General features: G+C 35.4%; 1 protein-coding gene across 1 annotated transcript in view; it reads right to left on the reverse strand.

The window, feature by feature from the left end:
• STT3B (STT3 oligosaccharyltransferase complex catalytic subunit B) overlaps positions 1-21,796 on the reverse strand; it is a 107,282-nt gene that overhangs the window by 46,172 nt on the left and 39,314 nt on the right. Inside the window, exons 2-3 of the mRNA XM_026000902.2 lie at positions 15,682-15,790; positions 10,990-11,277 (exon numbers count right to left, since the gene is read on the reverse strand). Coding sequence (XP_025856687.1) covers positions 10,990-11,277; positions 15,682-15,790 — 397 coding nt within the window. The remainder of the gene's footprint in view (positions 1-10,989; positions 11,278-15,681; positions 15,791-21,796) is intronic.

Below are 21,796 nucleotides of genomic sequence, written 5' to 3' on the forward strand. Positions count from 1 at the left end.
TGTAAACTTTGTATTCAAAATGCTTTATTATAAGCAAGAAATTTAAATTATTGAGAACTTTGTTGCTTCATATTCCTTCTCTGGAAGAACTTTTATTAAGAAACAATATTTGACAAGGGCACCTGGGTGGCTCATTGGTTGAGTGTCTCCCTTTGGCTCAGGTTGTGATCCTGGGGTCCTGGGATTGAGTCCCGCATCGGGTTCCCTGTAGGGGCCCTGTTTCTCCCTCTGCCTGTGTCTCTGCCTCTCTGTGTCTCTCATGAATAAATAAATAAAAATTAAAAAAAAAAAAAAAAAGAGTAACTTCTCAGAGGGGTACTTGGATGGCTTAGTCCTGGGAATGATGGAGCTCAGCAGGGAGTCTGCTTCTCCCTCTCCCTTTGCACCCCACCCCCACTTATATGTACCTGCAAACTCTCTCTCAAATAAAATCTTAAAAACAAACAACAAACACAACTTCTCAGAAATAGTATCAATCTACATGTTGAAAAGGATGAACATAACCAGAAAGGTCAGCTTTTGGACACACCTAGGAAATTTATTACTTTACTGATATAGAAAAAAAAAAACTCTATTACTTCAGGAAAAAAAGACCACATTTCTCCGTGCCCTCCCCCTCCCCCCAACCAAGGAGATTTATTTTTTTAAAAAGATTATTTATTTGACAGAGTGCGTGTACATGTGTGCATGAGTAGAGGGGGAGCAGAAAGAGAAGTAGACTTCCTCCCTCAGGGAGCTCAATCCCAGGACCCTGAGATCATGACCTGAGCTGAAGGCAGATGCTTAACTAACTGAATCACCCAAGCACCTCCATGTTTCTTTTTATTTTTTTAAAGATTTATTCCATATTGGGCTCCCTGGGGAGAGCTTGCTTCTCCCTCTGCCTATGTCTCTGCCTCTCTCTCTCTCTCTCTCTCTCTCTCTCATGAATAAATAAATCTTTTAAAAAAAGGATAAATAAAATCTTTAAAATAAATCTTTTAAAAATACATTTTAAAATATTAATATACAAAATATTACACAATAATATATATTACATATTTAGTAACATTATGTTAATATACAATACATAATATAAATGCTATATGTGAAAAAGCCACAGCAAATATACTCAATGGTGAAAGACTGACATTTTTCCTGTTAAGATCAGAGATACAAGACAAGGCTCACTTTTCCAACTTCTATTCAACACAGTATAGTTGGCCCTTAATAATGCAGAGGTTAGGGGCACTGATCCCCACACAGTTGCAAATCTGCATATAACTTCAGACTCCCAAAAACTTAACTACTAATAGCCTGCTGTAGACTGGAACCCCCCCCCCAACATAATCAGTTGATTGACACATATTTTGTATGTTTCATGTATTTTATAATGTATTCTTAAAATAAAGCCAAAGAAATTATTTTTAAAATTGTAAGGAAGAGAAAATACATTTACATTGTACTGTATACCTTGAAAAAAATCCACCTAAGGTGGATCCATACAGTTCAGATCTGTGTTGTTCAAGAGTCAAATCAGGCAAGAAAAAGAAAAGGCACCCAAATTACAAAGAAGTAAAACAATTCCTGTTTGCAGATAACATGATCTTACATGTAGAAAACCCTAGATTCCATACATATACAAAAACTATCAGACCTAATAAATGAATTCAGCTAAGTAGCAGGATACAAAGTCAATCAACAAATATCAGGTGTATTTCTATATGCCAACAATAAACAATCTGAAAAGAAAATTTTTGAAAAAATTTCAATTTCAATAGCATCGAAAAGAATACTACTTATGAATTAACCACTGAGGTTAAGAGTCTTACAACAATGAAAACTCTAAAATACTGCTGTAAAAAGTTTAAACACATAAATAAAAGCACATCCCATGTTTGTTCATGAATTGGAAGACAGTATTAAGAGACCTATCGTACTCAAAGTGATCTACAAAATCATTATAATTTGATTCAAAATCCCAATGACATTTTTTGCAGAAAAACCCATTCTAAAATTCATACAGAATTTCAAAAGACCCCTAATACCCAGAAGTATCTTGAAAAAGATTAAAGCCAGACACATTTCCTGATTTTCAACAAGGGTGCCAAGATCATTCAATGAAGGACAATCTTCAATAAATGATATTGGGGAAGCTGGACATTTGTGCAAAATAATGAAGCTGAACCATTACCTAACATCATATACAAGATTAACTTAAAAAGATTTAAACATGAGACCTAAAACCCTTAGAAGAAAACACAGGGTAAAAGTTTCATCACATTAAATTTGGCAATGATTTCTCAGATAAGACACAAAAGGAATAGCAACAAAAGAAAGACAAATTGGACTTTATGGAAAATTAAAAATTGTCAAAAGACATTATCATAGAGTAAAAAAAGGCAACTCACAGAATGGGAGAAAATATTCAGAAGTCATGCATTTTATAATAGATTGATATTGAGAATAGAGATCTACTAAAACTGATCAACAACAACAACAAAAACCTGATTCAAAAATGGGCAAAGGATTTTATACATTTCGCTAGATATACAAATGGTCTTTTAACCGCAAAGATGTTCAACATCATTAGATACCAGGGAAGTACAAATCAAAACTACAATGAGATACCATCTCATACCCATTAAGATGGCTACTATCCAAAAAGAAAAAGAAAAGAAAGAAAAAACAGGTACTGACAAGGATGTGGAAAACCTGGAACTTGTACTGCTATGGGAATGTAAATTGGTACAGTGCAATGGAAAACAGAATAGCATTTCTTTAAAAAAATGGAAATAGAATTATCACATGACCTGGCATTTCACTTCTGGGTACATACCCCAAAGAACTGAGAACACGATCTCATAGATATCCATACACCCATGTTCACAGCAACATTATTCACAATAGTTAAAATACAAAAGCAACCCACATGACCATCAACAGATGAATGGATAAACAAAATGTGGTATATTAACAGAATGGAATGTTATTCAGCCTTAAAAAAAAGAAGGAAATTCTGACATGCTACAACACATATGAACCCTGAGGACATAAGTGAAACAAGCCAGTAACAAAAACCAAAAACTATGTAATTCCACTTATAGGAGATACTTAGAGTAATCAAAAGCACAGAGCCAAAAGTAGAATGGTGGTTATCAGGGGATGGGAGAGGGAAGAATGGGGAGTTATTGTTTAATGGATATAGTTTCAAGTATCATTAAGGTGAAAAGCTATGGAGTTGGATAGTAGTGATGGTGAGTGTATTTAACATCACTGAACTTTATACTTACAAATGGTTAAGTTTTATGTGTATTTTACCATAAGAAAAAGAAACCATGAGTCAACCTCATACCTTAGGTGATATATTAAAAACACACACATACAGGAAAAACGTAAGTATTGGCAAGAATTCATAAAAATTAAAACCTTCCTACATTGTTGATAGGAATGTAAAATGGTGCAATCCTGTGTGGCAAACAGTCTTGGGGTTTGTCAGAAAGTCTACACAGAGTTACCATATGAACCAACAATTTCACTCTTAGATATACAAAAGAGAAATGAAAACATACATCCACACAAATACTTGTACACAATGTTGTTAGCAGGACTATTCATAATAACATGTGAGAACAACTCAAATGTCCCATCAACTTATGATGCCTAAAAAAAATTCAGTATACTCCTATAATGATTTGGCCAGTTAAAAGGAATGAAATATTTATTCGTGTCAACATGAATGATTATGCTACATGAATGGAAGCCACATGTAAAAGGTCACATATTGGGGATCCCTGGGTGGCACAGCGGTTTGGCGCCTGCCTTTGGCCCAGGGCGCGATCCTGGAGACCCGGGATCAAATCCCACATCGGGCTCCCGGTGCATGGAGCCCACTTCTCCCTCTGCCTGTGTCTCTGCCTCTCTCTCTCTCTCTCTCTCTCTCTCTCTCTCGGTGCATGGAGCCCACTTCTCCCTCTGCCTGTGTCTCTGCCTCTCTCTCTCTCTCTCTCTCTCTCTGTGACTATCATAAATAAATAAAAATTAAAAAAAAAAAATTAAAAAAAAAAGGTCACATATTTTATGTGGGTTTTACTTATATAAAAAAGTCCAGAACAGGTTTAGTCTGTAGAGGCAGAAATTAAAATTAATGGAGAGACAGGGAATTGGGAAAACACAGAGTTTCTTCAGGGAGTGATAAAATGTTCTGTATATAAATAGAAGATACTTAAAAACACTAATTTGTACGCTTTAAAATGGCTGAAATGGTGATTTTATTTTGTTATGTGAGTTTGTCTCGATTTTTAAAAGTTAGATTTTTAAAATATTGAAAGATAATTAAGATATCAGTTATGGCACTCCTGCAACGGCTCAGACTCATGGTACGCTTTAAAAGGAACTAAACGCCTATGTGGCGCTCAGTCCATTGAGCAATCGACTCTTGATTTCAGCTCAAGTCACGATCTCAGGGTCCTGAGATCATGCCCCATTACCAGGCTCTACACTGAGTGTGGAGCCTGCTTAAGATTCTCTCTTCCCCCTTCCCTCTGACCCTTCCTGCCTCCGCTTGTGTGCGTGCATATTCTCTCTAAAAAACAAAATAAAAATACCTTTGTATACAGACAATATCACTTTTGCGTTTCTTAAAAGCATAAAAAAATAGGTAAGTGATAAAAAGCAAATGGTAATAATATCTGGATGATAGTTTCTGTACATCATTTCTGCTTTCAAATTTCTGACAAACAGGATATATTTATTTATTTATTTATTTATTTGAGAGAGAGGGTGCATGTGGCGGGGGGTTAGGGGGAGTGCAGAAGGAGAGTCAGTCTTAGGCTGACTCCGCAGTGAGTGTGGAGCCCAGGGCAGGGCTTGATCTCACATCCCCAAGATCACAATCTAAACTGAAACCAATAGTCAGATGATTCCTAACCAACTGTGCTACACAGGCACCCCAGGATATAGTGTCTTTAAATTACAAAATATAGTAGAAGAGTAAAGAAGAGCCATCCAGACTTCTAAATGAGAATGCTTATGTGCTTCAGATTTTATTTATTTTATATATATTTATTTTTTATTGGTGTTCAATTTGCCAACATACAGAATACACCCAGTGCTCATCCCATCAAGTGCTCCCCTCAGTGCCCGTCATCCAGTCACCCCCACCCGCCTTTCTACCACCCCTTGTTCATTTCCCAGAGTTAGGAGTCTCTCATGTTCTGTCTCCCTTTCTGATATTTCCCACTCATTTTTTCTCCTTTCCGCTTTATTCCCTTTCACTATGTTTTATATTCCCCAAATGAATGAGACCATATAATGTTTGTCCTTCTCCGATTGACTTATTTCACTCAGCATAATACCCTCCAGTTCCATCCACGTGGAAGCAAATGGTGGGTATTTGTCGTTTCTAATGGCTGAGTAATATTCCATTGTATACATAGACCACATCTCCTTTATCCATTCATCTTTCGATGGAGACCGAGGCTCCTTCCACAGTTTGGCTACTGTGGGCACTGCTGCTATAAACATCGGGGTGCAGGTGTCCCAGCGTTTCACTGCATCTGTATCTTTGGGGTAAATCCCCAGCAGTGCAATTGCTGGGTGGTAGGGCAGATCTAGTTTTAACTCTTTGAGGAACCTCCACACAGTTTTCCAGAGTGGCTGCACCAGTTCACATTCCCACCAACAGTGCAAGAGGGTTCCCCTTTCCCCACATCCTCTCCAACATTTGTGGTTTCCTGCCTTGTTAATTTCCCCCATTCTCACTAGTGTGAGGTGGTATCTCATTGTGGTTTTGATTTGTATTTCCCTGATGGCAAGTGATGCGGAGCATGTTCTCATGTGCTTGTTGGCCATGTGTATGTCTTCCTCTGTGAGATTTCTGTTCATGTCTTTTGCCCATTTCATGATTGGATTGTTTGTTTCTTTGCTGTTGAGTTTAACAAGTTCTTTATAGATCTTGGATATTAGCCCTTTATCTGATATGTCATTTGCAAATATCTTCTCCCATTCTGTCGGTTGTCTTTTAGTTTTGATTTCATTGAATTTTTTTTACCAATACAGTTGAACCTCTCTTAAAACTCCTTCCTCAAAATGAATCATACTATACTGAGAATAACCACTACCATGAAGTTGTTGTACATGACGGATATATAACCTATATTTTTGTATACAACATATGGTATGATTTGTACTGTGTAAAATTTAAATAAAGATATTATACAGTACATATTCTACCTTAACTTATTTTTCAACTTGGCATTACATTATCAGATCTGTCAACATCCATACGTACTTTTAAAATATTAAAAATTATACATTAAAAGGCCTCAAACAGATGTTCCAAATTTTGTGGGGTTTTCCCTCATATGCATGAAATAAAGACTGTTTTTAAACATTTTTGGATGATTACAGCAGCATTAGCAGCATTCTACTGCTTGTCATCATCTTCATCTCTATGGGTGCTTTCTTCTGAAACTCAGAAATCAAGCAACAATCTACACTGTTGACAACATTTTCCTCTGAGATTTCTTGCCAAAGTATAAATTTCCATGAGCTAAGTAATTTTAAAAGAATGTAATTATTAAAGAGAAAAATAATGCTCCCATTTACCTAGATACCTAAAAATATACTTAAAATATAAAGAAGTATTCACATGTAAAAATTTTGGCACTTTTCAACACTGAAGAAGCATGAACATAGGCTACAGATAATAAACAAACAAATGCCAGTTTTAAGTTGAAGCCAATACTAAGTAACATCCTTTTACATGTTAAAAAGAACATAAGTTTAGAATAACTTGGCAAAATACTTCTGGTTCCAAATGTAAGGAACGATTCTATCCTAACAAAAAGTAAAAAGCTGAACAGACTGAAAAATCAATGACTCTTCTTGGATTTGTGAGGAATGATAGAGGACAAATTGCTGCCCTCAAGATTAGAGACACACATGCAAAAACAGAGTGACACCAGTGGGAACTGATAAGGGAAAACAGTGGAAAATCTGAATTGTTTAAGGAATGGCTAGAAGCTCAGTGTGAACAATTCAGTGTGGGAACTTAAAAAGTCCAGGGTGGACCCAGTCATACAAGGATCCCACAATTCTGTGGGATTTACCTCCGAGGTTCTTACATAGATATGAGACAAATCCTCTGGTTTCCAGCACAAAAAAAGGGAAAAAGGAACCATTCTGAAATATGCCTGAGCACTCTGTTCTTAACAAGGCCTGTCCTTGGAGAAACTGACATGGGGGAGAGGAAATATACAACTCTGATCAGCTTTAGCTAACCACCCTATTGACTTAAGGCAGGAGGAGGAGAGTAACACAAGGTTTACAGTCCAGCTTACTAAAAGACTTAAACCTAATCATACAACTAGAGAATGCTTTCCCTCTCCACACACCGTAACTCCACATTACTAAAGGCTTATTTACCACAATTCGTTTTACTTAGTACATCAGAAGAAGAGAGAGAAATAACAGAGTATTCAAAACAATAATGACAGAAAGTTTTGCCAAACAAATGTCAGACACCAAACCACAGATCCAGGAAACTAAAGCGCTAAAGAAAAAAATGCCAAAAAATCAAACTACACTGTACCAGGCACATCTCGGTCGAACTACAGAAAATTAAAAATAAAAAAGCCTGAAAGAATCCAGAGGAAAAACACTTTGCCTAGAGAGGAACAAAGACAAGAATTATATGACATCTACTCAGAAACCAAGCAAGCAAGAATAGAATAGAATAAGATATTTCATGTACTGAGAGTGAAAACACCAACCCAGAATTCTGTACCCTGTAAAATTATACTTCAAAAGTTAAGGAGAAATAAGGACTTTTCCAGACAAAAATAGAGAGAACTTGTTGACTGTACATCTGCCTTACAATAAACATTAAGTTGTTTAGAGAAGAAAAATAATACAGATCAGAAACTAAGACCTACATAAAGAACAGAAGAGCACTGAAGGTGGAATAAGTTAAAATAAAAACTATTTCAAGTGCCTGGGTGGCTCAGTTATGCATCTGCCTTCAGTTCAGATCATGATACCAGGGCCCTGGGATTGAGCCTCTCATCCAGCTATCTGCTCAGTGGGGAGTCTGCTTTTCCTTCTCCTTCTGTCCCTCCCCAGCTCATACTCATGCTCTCTCTCTCTCTCTCTCTCCTCTCTCAAATAAAATCTTTAAAAAAATCCATTTCTTCTTAATTGATCTAACACATTAAGTTTTTTGAAAATAATACTGTGTTCTATTCTGTACGCTAATGAGTATACCTTACATATATATATGATTATATATGCATGACATGAATGACAGTAATGATACAAGGAACAAGAGAGAAGAATCAGGATTATTTTGTTATTAAAAAGTACTCCCAATACTTGTGAAGTAGTATAGTTTTCTTTGAAAGACAATTTTGAATAGTTGTAAATGTCTGCTGCAAACTCTATGAGAACTACTAAAACAGCAAAAAATAAAACAAAAACTGATATGCTAAGAGAGAAAATGGAATCCTATAAAATGTTGAGGTTAAAAACATAAGAGGCAGAAAAAGAGAAAGGGCAAAACAAGAAACAGAGCAGGGTAACAAACAAAAACAGTAACACATATAGTATAAATATTAATCAAACTATATCAATAATCACTCTGAATGTCAACAGTCTAAATGTACCTATTAAAAAATGAATTGAGAGGGTGGATCAAAAAACAAGACCCAACTATATATTGTCTGCAAGAAACACAGAGATTAAAAATAAACAGATGGCAAAAAAATGTACCGTACTAACACTAATTGAAGCTAACACTAATCAAAAGAAAGCAGAAATAGCTATACTAATTTCAGATTAGATATCAAAGCAAGTAGGATATTAGGGATAAGAAAAGCTATTACATCATGGTAAGGGGATTAATTCTCCAAGAGGACAGAACAATCCTTAAAGTCTATGCACCTAACAACAGAGCATCAAACTAAGGGAGGAAAAAACTGACAGAAATTTAAGGAGAAATGGATGAATCCACTACTGTAACTAGAGACTTCAAAACCTCTCTCAGAAATAGACAGAAGCAGCAGGTAGATAATCAGTAAGGACATAGCTAAACTCAAAATCATCAATAAAATACAAACTATTTCATCCACAACTAGGAAAATATACATTCTTCTCAAGGCCACATGGAATATTCGCCAAGATAAACGACATTCTGGGCCATAAAATATATCTTAACAAATTTAAAGAATATGTCACATAATGTGTGTTCTTAGCCCAGAAAGGAATCAAACGAAAAATCAGTAACAGAAAGATAACTAAAAAACCAGGAATAAATAATATACTTCTAAATAACACATAGGTCACAGAATAACTGCCAAGAAAAAAATCAAAAATATTAACTAAATAAAAATTAAAACATAATATTAAAATTTAGAAATAGTAGCGCTTATAGGGAAATTTATAGTACCGAATGCATATATGAAAAAAGATCTAAATCAGTAATCTAAGTTTCTACCTTAAGAAACTAGAAAAAAAAAAAAAGACAATTTAAATCCAAAGGAAGGAGATGAAAAAAGAATCACAACAGAAATCAGTAAAACTGAGAAGAGAAAAATCAATGAAACCAAAAACTCCTTTGAAAGATCAACAAAATCAATAAGGCTTTAACATACTAAGAAAAAAAGAGGACACAAATTACTACTAGAAAGGAAAGAAGTGACGTGACTACAGATCCCACGGACAATTTATTAAAAGGATAATAAATAGTAGGAACAACCTTATGCCCACAAATATAATAACCCAAATGAAACGGACCAATTCCTTAAAAGATAAAATCTGCCAAAATTTACACCAGAAGGAGACGATCTAAATAAATCTGTATCTATTAAAGAAATTCAATAATAGTTAATAATAACCATAGTTAATAATAACCTTCCAAAAGAGAAAATACCAGGCCAAGCTGGTACTTGAGTACCAGGTTCATGAGTGAATTCTACCAAAGATTTAAGGAAGAAATTATACCAATTCTCTATAATTTTTCAGAAAATATAAGTGAAGGGATTACTTTCCTAACTCATTCATGAGATCAGAATTATTCTAATATCAAAACCAGACAAAGACATTACAAGAAAACTACAGACCAAAATGTATCAGATGTAAAAATCCTCAACAAAATATTACCAAATCAAACCCAACAATATATCATAAGAATTATATACCATGACCAAGTGAGATTTAGCCCCTGGTATGAAAAGCAGGTTCAACATTTGAAAAATAATTAATGTATTACATCAAATTAAAAAAATCAAGGGAAAATGATCAACAGATACACAAAAAACATTTGACACAATCCATCCATTCATGATAAAGTCAGCAAGCCAATTAATAGGCTAGAACTGCTTCAAATTGATAAATATCTACCAAAAATCTATAGTTAACATCATACTTAATACTGAGAAGCTCAAAGCTTTCCCACTAAGATCAGTAACAAGGCATAGATGTCCCCTCCCACCACTCCTTTTGAACATTATACTGGAAGTACTAACTAATGTGATAAAACAAGAAAAGGTATATAGATCAGGAAGAAATAACTTGGCAACAGCAAAATAATGCTAGTTTTGCAACAGAATTCAAAATCCCAAGGCACTAAATCACATTTCAACTTTCTGAAGTATTTTTGACCCCTTTCCCCACTCAAAAAGAAACAAACAAAATCAGTAGGTGGCTTTTTGACAGCCTCTTTTTTAGAGCTATGACATATAAAGTAAGGATATTATCATCATCTGTAAAATAGGCATAACAGGATTGTTGTAAATGATCATATACACATGGCTGGCAGGCAGGGAGTGGGAGAGCATGCACAGGAGAGATACATGGCATTTTAAAATGTTATTCATTATTAAGTTTACCATAAATAGTAATAGGTCCCTGTGTGGAACTATAATTGATACAGGACAAATGTGTACAACCTACAGCATTTCCACACAAAGTTCATGAGTATTAAGTAGTAGCAAAACATGGAGTGCTACTTACCCACAAATAGTATGTGAACTGAAGTGCAAAAATAGCAATGCCTTCATTATCAAAGGAGCCAGCTACTGACCGAGAAATGTAACCTGGTACAATAGCAATAAAACAAGCAGCTAAAAGTCCTGCTCCTTGGTTCCAAAGTTCTCTGGTAAGCAGGAAAGTAGATATAGATGTAAGGCCGCTAAAAGTTGGTGCAAGAAACACACATACATCTCTTATATGAACTGTTATGTTCAATGTATTTAAAATCCAATGGATAAGGCCAGCTGTTATCATCAACCCTGGGTAAACCTAGGAAGACAAAAATGGAAAATCTAATTACATATAAAATAAGGTAGCTTGAAACACTAAAATAAGTTCTTTTACTATTACACAATGTTATAGTAAGTTTGAGAGTAAGATCTCAATACAGTTTGCCTTCTTCACTACGGTTCTACACTACAAAATTAAACGTTCTTTTATATTGGATGGAAAACAGAAGCTCAGACATGAAGCAATAGATATTCAAATTAAAAAAGGTCAGAAAGAATAAATCATCATAAATGAAAGTGTTTAGAAATGGAAAACCAGGCAACTTATTGACTCCACTACTTTTTCACTATAAAACAAAGTCCTAGTCTAACTTATTCTTTAAGTTTGGGGTTTTAACATATTTCAACTTTGCCCAACTTTTATATATATGAGGGAATGAGACAAAGGAGAAGAAAAGTTATGTTCAATATTATGAGTCTTCCTTCCTTTCAAAGCCAAGATTTAGAATATAAACAATTCTAGCTAGGTATAAAAACCTACTCAGTTGATGAATTCAAAGATATCATGGGATGGGATCCCTGGGTGGCGCAGCGGTTTGGCGCCTGCCGTTGGCCCAGGGCGCGATCCTGGAGACCCGGGATCGAATCCCACATCGGGCTCCCGGTGCATGGAGCCTGCTTCTCCCTCTGCCTGTGTCTCTCTGCCTCTCTCTCTCTCTCTCTCTCTCTCTCTCTCTGTGACTATCATAAATAAATAAAAATTAAAAAAAAAAGATATCATGGGACTCTTGGAATGTTGAACATTTTTACATCACTTAAGGTGATGTAAGGATGGAAGAGAATATGGGGCATCCAGGTGGCTCAATTGGTTAAGTGTCTGCCTTCAACTCAGGTCATGATCTCAGGGTGCTGGAATTGAGTCCTACGATGGGCTCCCTGCTCAGCAGGGAGTCTGCTTTTCCCTCTCCCTCTGCTCCCCCCCCCCATATTCTCTTTCTCTCTCAAATAAATAAATAAAATCTTAAACAAAAAAAAAAAAAAGGAGAGATAGAAGAGAATAATAATGAACTAGAAGAGGCCAGTTAACAGTTATATTCCTTACCCTCACTATAAAAGAGGAAGATGAAACATTAGGAGGACCCAGAGAAAAGTAAGTAGAATATTGTTTTTAAGCTACTCATGCGATTAAAATGTGTAGACATTTCCATACTTACCTAAATCCTAAAAGATTCCTTCCTTTCTCCATTATAGAAACTACCAAAAAAAAGTTATGAATTTTTTTCCTAGCTATATTATGTAAAACTGTAAATTCTCTATGATCTTTACCTCTGCCCTTGCTTTTTTCTCCTTCATATTTATCACCATTTCACGTACCTTTTATGTCACTTACTTTATTCATTGTGTATTAACTCAACACCCTCACAAGGTAAGCTCTAGAAGAGCAGGAAAATTTTCCTTAGCACCCAGAACAATGATTGGCACAAAATGACACACAATACCTGTTGAGTTACATATGGAAGGAGAATGGGATTAAAGTAGAGTGTAAAGTGTGGCAATCATCACAATTCTTAAAAACTAAAATTTTGTTCCTTTTCAAAGCATGTTCCAGTGTATGATTTTGACAGCTCTATTCAAAGAAAATGAAAATAAATCTGAAAATACCTCTAAAGGTAGTCAATATATCCATGATAATAAAGCAAACTAAATGGACAAAATATAGCCAAAACACATACAAGTATAGGATCTAAAAACCCTAAAAACAAGCCAAACAAACAAAAAAATCTCATATTTAAGTTCAAAAGAAAGGGAACCCTCTAGATACCAAAAATAAAGAGGGAATTCAAAGTAGATACAGAAGCCAAGGGAGCCCAAAAAAGAATACAAACCACTCCAGCCAGATATACACCTTAGGGACTGGAGGTTGGCAGGGTTACTGGTCAATACAGGTATCAGAGAAAATGCCTAATTCCCAGCACAAACCAAGCTTCTGTTTATGAAACTGGACTAGACAAATTATACCCATCCATCAAGGGATTCAGTAAGAAACTTTGTGCCTTACTTCCAAACCTCAGAATACAAACAAAATGAGAAACTTATTCAATACATGTGTGAATATGGGTTCCATGTTTATAACAACTTCAGATGTGAGAAACCAAGCTAAGAAATAACCTCGAAAAATTGTCCAGGAACCAATGAAGCCCCTATGGGCTCTAGTGAAAGCAAATAAGAAAGATTATTACAGAAATGGTCCCAAATACTAGGACACCAAAAGTCTCAGAAAACAAACTCCCAGTAAGGATTAATTCAAAATAAAAAGTTAGGGCAGCCCAGGTGGCTCAGCCACTTGCTTTCAGCTCAGGGCATGATCTTGGGAGACCCGGGATCGAGTCCCATATCAGATTCCCCACATGGAGCCTGCTTCTCCTTCTGCCTGTGTGTGTGTGTGTGTGTGTGTGTGTGTGTGTGTCTGTGTCTACCCTGTGTCTCTCATGAATAATAAAATCTTAAAAAAAATTTTTTTAAATAAAAAAATAAAAAGTTTTATAAACATACCCAGAAACAAACTATAGTCATCAAATATTACAATAAGGTAATTAGTACCATGAAGTGCAGATAATAGCCATCTAACTCATCTCTAACCACTCAATACCTTCCTAATTTGCTCTGGAGACCATGACTCCTCTCTTTGTTTGGGTATCTCTGTTTACATCAAGGATAAGAAAATGCCCCAGATTAGAAACAACACCTTATTATCATGGACAACATATTCTTTCCAAACAGGGAGGGAACATTTATAAAATGTGGCTATATGCTAGGCCACAAATCAAGTCTCAATAATTTCAAAGGACTGAAATTACAGGATTTGTTCTCTAACCATAATATTAAGTATAAAGCAAAAAAAGATAACTATGAAGTCCCCTTATGTTTACAAGTTAAATACAATTCTAAAAAACACATGAAACAGCAGGAATGATAATGGAAATTGAAATAAATTTCAACTTGAATGACAATAAAAGTACTATGGATCAAAACTTAGGCATTATAAAATGTAGCTAAAACAGTGATATTTGGGAAATTTATAGCTTTAAATAAATACATTAATAACGAAGAACGGTTATTGAACCAACTATATCAAGAAGTCAGAAAAACATCAAAATACACCCAAGAAAATAGAGGAAGGAAATAAATTGAAATGCAATAAAAGACTAAAATAATCAAAAAAGTCAAAGTTTCTTTGGGTTAAAAGATCTAATAAACTGATAAACCTTTGACAAAACAGATCAAGAAAAAAATAAGACTAAACACATCTTTAGGGACGCCTGGGTGGCTCAGCTATTGGGCGTCTGCCTTCGGCTCAGGGCATGATCCCGGAATCCGGGATCGAGTCCCACACATCAGGCTCCCTGCATGGAGCCTACTTCTCCCTCTGCCTGTGTCTCTGTCCCTCTGTGTCTCTCATGAATAAAAAAATCTGTTTAAAAATTAATTAATTAATTAATTAACACATCTTTCCCCAAAGATGTCTATCTTGCACTATCTCTTCAACATTCTCCTTACATTCCAGATCATAAAAATATTTCCCTTATGTCACATTCTGAATGTAATAGCTCCCCGTGAGCTATGATCAGTACTCAATTACCTGAAGTAACTTAAGGCAGCTTTAGGGCCTAAAAATTAAAATGATCTGGGGGCTCCTGGGTGGTTCAGTCGGTTAAGTGTCTGATCTTGATTTCAGCTCAGGTCATGATCTCAGAGTTGTGACATCAAATGCCAAGTCGGGCTCTGCACTGGGTGTGGAGCCTGCTTTAAGATTCTTTCTCTTCCCTTTCCTCTGCACCTCCACCCCAAAAAATAAATAAAATTATCTGGGCAGCCCGGGTGGCTCAGCGGTTTAGCAACCACCTTCAGCCCAGGGCGTGATCCTAGGGTCCCGGGATTGAGTCCCACGTCAGGCTCTCTGCATGGAGCCCGCTTCTCCCTCTGCCTGTGTCTGTTCCTCTCTCTCTCTCTGTGGCTCTCATGAATAAATAAATAAAACCTTTAAAAATTAAAAATAAAAAATAAAAAAATAAAATTATCTGATTCTTCTAAATTTCTATTTCTTTCAAAAAAAATTTTCAATTAAGTTGCTATAGAACAAAACAAAAACACAAATAACCTGAACTTAAGATGTAGTATGACAAGAAATCCTCCTTTCCAGTCTCCACTTGTCAGAAATAGTGGCTAGTGTGAGATAGCCCAAATGTGTGCAGAAAAGGTGGGGAAGCAAAGGGGGGAAAGGGAATGTCAAGATGAGATTTAGTATATTAAATACTAGATAATCAGCCACAGAAAATTGTATTAGTTAACTATACAAAGGTTTCAAGGATCTCCATCACCTTAACAACTAATGATTTATTTATAAAACTTTAAGATTAACATAAATAACTGCAGATATACTTACAGTACCACCTACTATTCTTCCTAGTGGATACCATGCTCTTTCATCAAACCAATTTAAAAATTCATAGAACCCATGGGATGCAAGATGATGTGTTGATCTATAGTTAAACCTAGAGAAAAGAGGAAAAAGTAAATGTTATGAAAGTGTGCTTACCAGAAAGAAATAGCCCTATCTTGTTAATACTATAAATGTAAATATATGGCTACATACTTATTTCTTTCATAGAAATTGAATAATATTATTCTCCAAGGAATAGGCTTATACTACTTGTATATGACTAAAAACAAAGGACCCCCCCCTTCAAAAAACCACATTTACAAAATTAATAATGCTCAAATTAACATTTGGCCATTGCTTAGATACAGGTGGCAGTACACAGCTATATATTTGAACAAAAAAGGTGAGGGTACATGGAATTCACCACATGGTCCAAGTCAATGATTCTCAAAAGATAAAGAATCACTGACGGAAGACAGCAACAAAACGAAAGAAGCATACCTGACATGATCACCTTCAATTTTACAACCCTAAAAACTACAGGAATAAAGAATAAATTATAATCGCACTAGAACCATAAGAGAATAAACTATTCAAGCACTGTAAAACAAGAATATGACCTTAAGGAATGAGAAATTTAATCAATAAAAGACAAACGACAAATGAGAAGAAATGCACTGCAGCATTTTTAGACAAATCTCAACAAATACAAAACTAAGCACACCTAAAAAAATTTGAGAAAAGTAAGCAATATGAAAGCTATGCATCACATACAATTGGAATGCCACAGGAAGCAGAAATGAGCCTATCTGAAGAGACTAGGAAGCCACAGCAGCCTGAAAGGATGTAACAACTGTAAATATGTATACCCCTTAACATCCAAGCACCTAAATATATTAAGCAAATGTAGCAGATCCAAAAGCAGTAACAGACAGCAATACAATAGTATTAGGGGACTTCAATATCTACTTTCAATACTGGACACATCATGCAAAGACAGTATTAGTAAGTGATATCAGGCTTGAACTACACTCAAACCAAATGAATCTAACAAATTAATATAGAACATTGTATATGACAGTGGCAGAGCCCATATTATTCTCAGGCACATACAGAATTTTCTCCAGAATATATCATATGTTAGGTCACAAAAACAAGTCTTAACAAATTTTAAAAGACTTAAATTATATCAAGTATCTTTTCCAACCATCATAATAAGACTCTAGAAATCAATAAGAAAACTGGAGAATTCAAAAACATGTGGAAATTGAAAATATGGTCCTGAACAATCAGTAAGCCAAAGGAGAAAAAAAAAAAAGGACAATTAAAAACTCTCTTGAGACAAACACAAATGGAAATACAATACAGTAAAACTTAGAGAATGCATCAAAAACGATTGAAGAGGGAGGTTTAGAGCAATAAACATGTACATTAATATAAAAACAGATTTCAAACAACATAACTTTACATCTCAAGGAACTAGGAAAATAAACGATGTCCAAAATTAGAAGAAAGAAAATAACAAAGATCAGAGCAAAGACAAATGAAATAAAGACTAGAAAAACAAAAGAAAGATCACAAAACAAAGAACTGGTGATTTTGAAAAGATAAACTGACAGAACCTTTAGCTAGACCAAGAAAAGAGAGATGACTCAGATAAATAAAATCAGAAATGATACTACAAAAATGCAAAGGATCATAGGAGACTACTATGAACACTTATATATCAACAAGTTGGACAACTAGAAGAAATGAACAATTAAAAAACATATAACCTACATCAAGACTGAACCAGGAAGAAATAGAAAATCTAAACAGACCAGTTAATAAGTAAGAAGATTGAATCAGTAATCAAAAATTTCCCAAGAAAGAAAACCCCAACAAGATGGCATCAATGGCAAATTCTATCAAACATTTAAAGAATAATTAATGCCAATCCTTCTCAAACTCTTCCAAAAAATCAGACAATACTTCCAAAACTCAATTTATGAGACCAGATTTACACTATCAAAGCCAAACAAGGGCACTAGAAGATAAAATTATAGGCCAATGTCCCTGATGAGCATACATGTAAAAATCAAGAAAATACTAACAAATCAAATTCAATAGCACATTCTTCAATACAACATGATCATAATCATACAGCATGATCAACAGGTATTTATCCCTAGGAGTCAAGGATGGCTCAACATATGGCAATCAATAAATGTAATATACCACGTATGAATAAAAATGATGAAAAAATCATATGGTCATTTCAATAGATGCAGAAAAGACATCTGGCAAAATTCAACATCCTTTCATGACAAAAAATTCTCAACAAATTGGGTATAGAAGGAAGGGTACCTCAACATAGTAAAAGGCACAATGACAAGCCCACGCTAAATCATACTCCATGGTGAAAATTTAAAAGATTTTCTTCTAAGATCAGGAACAAGACAAGGGTGCCCACTGTAAACACTTCTATTCAACATAAAACTAAAATCCTAGCCAGAGCAGTTTGGGGGGGTGGGGTGGGGAAGGCATCCAAGTTAGAAAAGAAGAAGCAAAACCGCAGCAGACCTGATCTTATATACAGAAAAACCTACAGACTCCATCAAATAACTGTGAGAATAACAAAAAAGATTCAGTAAAGGTGCAGGTTACAAAATCATCATTCAAAACTCTGCTGCATTTCTATGTACTAACTGAAATATCTCAAAGAGAAATCAGGAATGCAATCCCATTTACAATAGTATTAAAGTCAATAAAAGGGCAGCCCGGGTGGCTCAGCAGTTTAGCGCCGCCTTCAGCCCAGGGCCTGATCCTGGAGACCCGGGATCGAATCCCACGTCGGGCTCCCGGTGCATGGAGCCTGCTTCTCCCTCTGCCTATGTCTCTGCCTCTCTTTCTCTGTCTCTCTCTCTCTCTGTATCTCTCATGAATGAATAAATAAAATCTTTAAAAAATAAAGTCAATAAAGTACTTAGGAATTAATTTAACCAAAGTGAAAAACATGCACATTGAAAACTACATGATGAAAGACCAAAGTAAATGGAAAGATACACCATGTTCTTGAATCCAAGAACCATTAATATTGTTAAAATGACCACAGTACCCAAAACAGTCTATATATTCTATGCAATCGTTATAAAAATTACAATAATATTTTTCACAGAAATAAAAAAATAATCCAACAATGTGTATGGTACCACAAAAGACTTTGATTACCCGAGGCAATCTTAAAAAGAAGGTGGTATTACAAAGGTGGAGGACTTCAAACTCTATTACAAAGTTATAGTAAACGAAACAGTATGGTACTAGTATTAAAAAAAAAAAAGAAATAGACCATTGGAACAGAATATGGGGCCAAGAAATAAAATCACACATGCATGGAGTCAATTAATTTTTGACAAGGGTGCCAAGCATAAGCAATGGGGAAAGAATAATCTCTTTGATTAATGGTGTTGGGAAAACTGGATATTACATGTGAAAAAGAATAAAAGTGTACTCCCATCTTATACCACACAAATTTTTTTTTTAAGATTTTATTTATTTATTCATGAGCAACACACAAAATGAGAGAGAGAGGCAGAGACACAGGCAGAGGGAGAACCAGGCTCCATGCAGGGAGCCCGATGTGGGACTCGATCCTGGTCCAGGATCACACCCTGGGCCGAAGGCAGGCACGAAACCACTGAGCCACCCAGAGATCGCCCACACGCAAAAATTAACTCAAAATACATTAGAGAGTTATATTAACACTTAAAACCATAAAACTCTAGAAAGCAAAACAAAAAAACAGAAAAAGTTCCTTGACATTGTCCTTGGCAATGATGGGGGGCAGGGCATCAAAAACACAAACAAAATATTTTTAGTATATGTGCTGCCGAAGCAAGCACTACAAACAACAAAATAAAGTGAGACTGTATCAAACAAAAAGTTGGTGCAAAGCAATGAAAAAAATAATATGAAAAGGCAGTCAATGCAATGAGAAAAAATACTTGCAAACCATATACCTAATAAGAAGTTAATATCTAAAATATATGAGGAACTGAGGCCACTCAAAAACCTCCCCAAGGGTTCCTGGGTAGCTCGGTTGGTTAAGCGTCTGCCTTCGGCTCAAGTCCTGCGATGGAGCCCCAAGTCCGGCTCCTTGCTCAGCAGGGAGTCTGCTTCTCCCTCTCCACCACTTGTTCTCTCTCTCTTTCTCACCCTGTGTCTCTCTCTTTCAATAAATCTTTAAACATACACACACACACACACACACACACACACACATATACACATATATACACACACCTCCCCAAAACAAAAACTAATCTGGAGCGTATTATACTATGAAGAAATAAGCCAGACAGAGAAAGAAAAATATATGGTATCACTTGTAAGTGGACTACCTTAAAAAGAAAAAAAAAGAAGTTTCACTTAGAGTGGTGGTAGCCAGGGGATGTGGGATTGGGACAAATGGGGAGATGATGGTCAAAAGGTACAAACTTTCAGTTACAATATGAATAAATTCTAAGGATTTACCATACACCATGGTGACTATAGTTAATAACACCACTTTATACACTTGAAATTTGTTGAATTAGATCTTAAGGGTCCTCATCAAAAAAAAGCAACATGTGAGATAATACATATGATTAAATTATGTAATTATTTCATAATTTAGGTCTATCAAATCATCAGTGTATTTAAATATATGCAACTTTGTCAATTATATTTCAATAAAGCTGGAAAAAGGATTATGAGAAAAATTAAGAAATCTAAAGATAAATCCAGAAGGTTTTACATTTCTCTTACCTGGGAAAAAGAAACCTCATATATATCTCAATAGATTTCAAAATGCCACTGATAACTACAAGTCTCTGGATTTTTACCCCATAATCTCCAGTCCTCTCCCTGTTTCCTATGCAGGCAGCCTCCTCTACCCAAGATCCTCTCATTAACTCACTCTAACTCTCCCCAAGAGATGTCAATCACTCTTGGGTCTCTTCAATAATTATTACCAGCATGCCCAACAATCTACCTGCCTACATCTGGTTTTTTGTTTGGGCTTGGTTTTGTCCTTGAATGTCACAGAGGCATCTCCAACTCAATATCCAACTAAACTCATGATCAGACTCCTATCTACCCCCAACACATATAAACATACTCTGCCTGCTTTTACGATATTCTACCACCTAAGTTAAAGACAAAAATTTAGAGGTCATCCTTGACCTCCATCCTTCTCCTTCACATCCTACACACAAATCATAATCAAATTGTCATTTACTCCTTAAATATCTCTGAAATTTGTCCACTATAACCGCTATCACAAAAATACAAAAGATCATAAGAGACTACTATGAACAGTTATACACCAACAAATTGGACAGTTTGTCCCCTCCTTCCCTACTCTGATACCAGCACTCTAACCCAGGCTATCATCCTAACCAAACTCCTGCAGTAGTCTCCAATTCATCTCCTAGATATCCAATCTGTACACATCTCAACAAAGAACATCTTTTAAAAATGCAAATGTGATCATACTGTAATTTTCTACTAATATTCAAAGGCTTCCCCTATTAAAAAATTAAAAAAAAAACCATGTATTTAAAAAGGAAGGAACCTCCACTTCTTATTATAAAGCCATACACACTTTAGCTCTTAAATAATGCTACAGTCTCATTTCATACCTTACTATACTCCTACTACCCAGATATAGTAGCCCCCTTTAACTGTGAGGGATAACATTCCAAGCCCCCAATGAATATCTGAAATTGTAAATGGAACAGAATCCTTTACATACTGCATTTTTTTCATATAAATACCTATGAGGATTAAGTTTAACTTTATAAATTAGGCACAGAGAGTAACAATAATAATAAGATAGAATTATAACAATATAGTGTAATAAAAGTAATGTGAATATGGTCTCTCAAAATATTTTACTGTATGGTACTCATCCTTCTTATGATGATATGAGATGATAAACTGCCCACATGATGAGATAAAATGAGGTGAATGATATAGGCATTATGATGTAGCATTAGGCTACTGCTGACCTTCTGAAAGGAGGATCATCTGCTTCAGGACTACCATTAACTGAAACCACAGAAAGCAAAATCAGATAAAGAGGGGATTACTGTACCCA

This window comes from Vulpes vulpes, chromosome 11, assembly GCF_048418805.1.
Source record: "Vulpes vulpes isolate BD-2025 chromosome 11, VulVul3, whole genome shotgun sequence".
NCBI lineage: Eukaryota > Metazoa > Chordata > Mammalia > Carnivora > Canidae > Vulpes > Vulpes vulpes.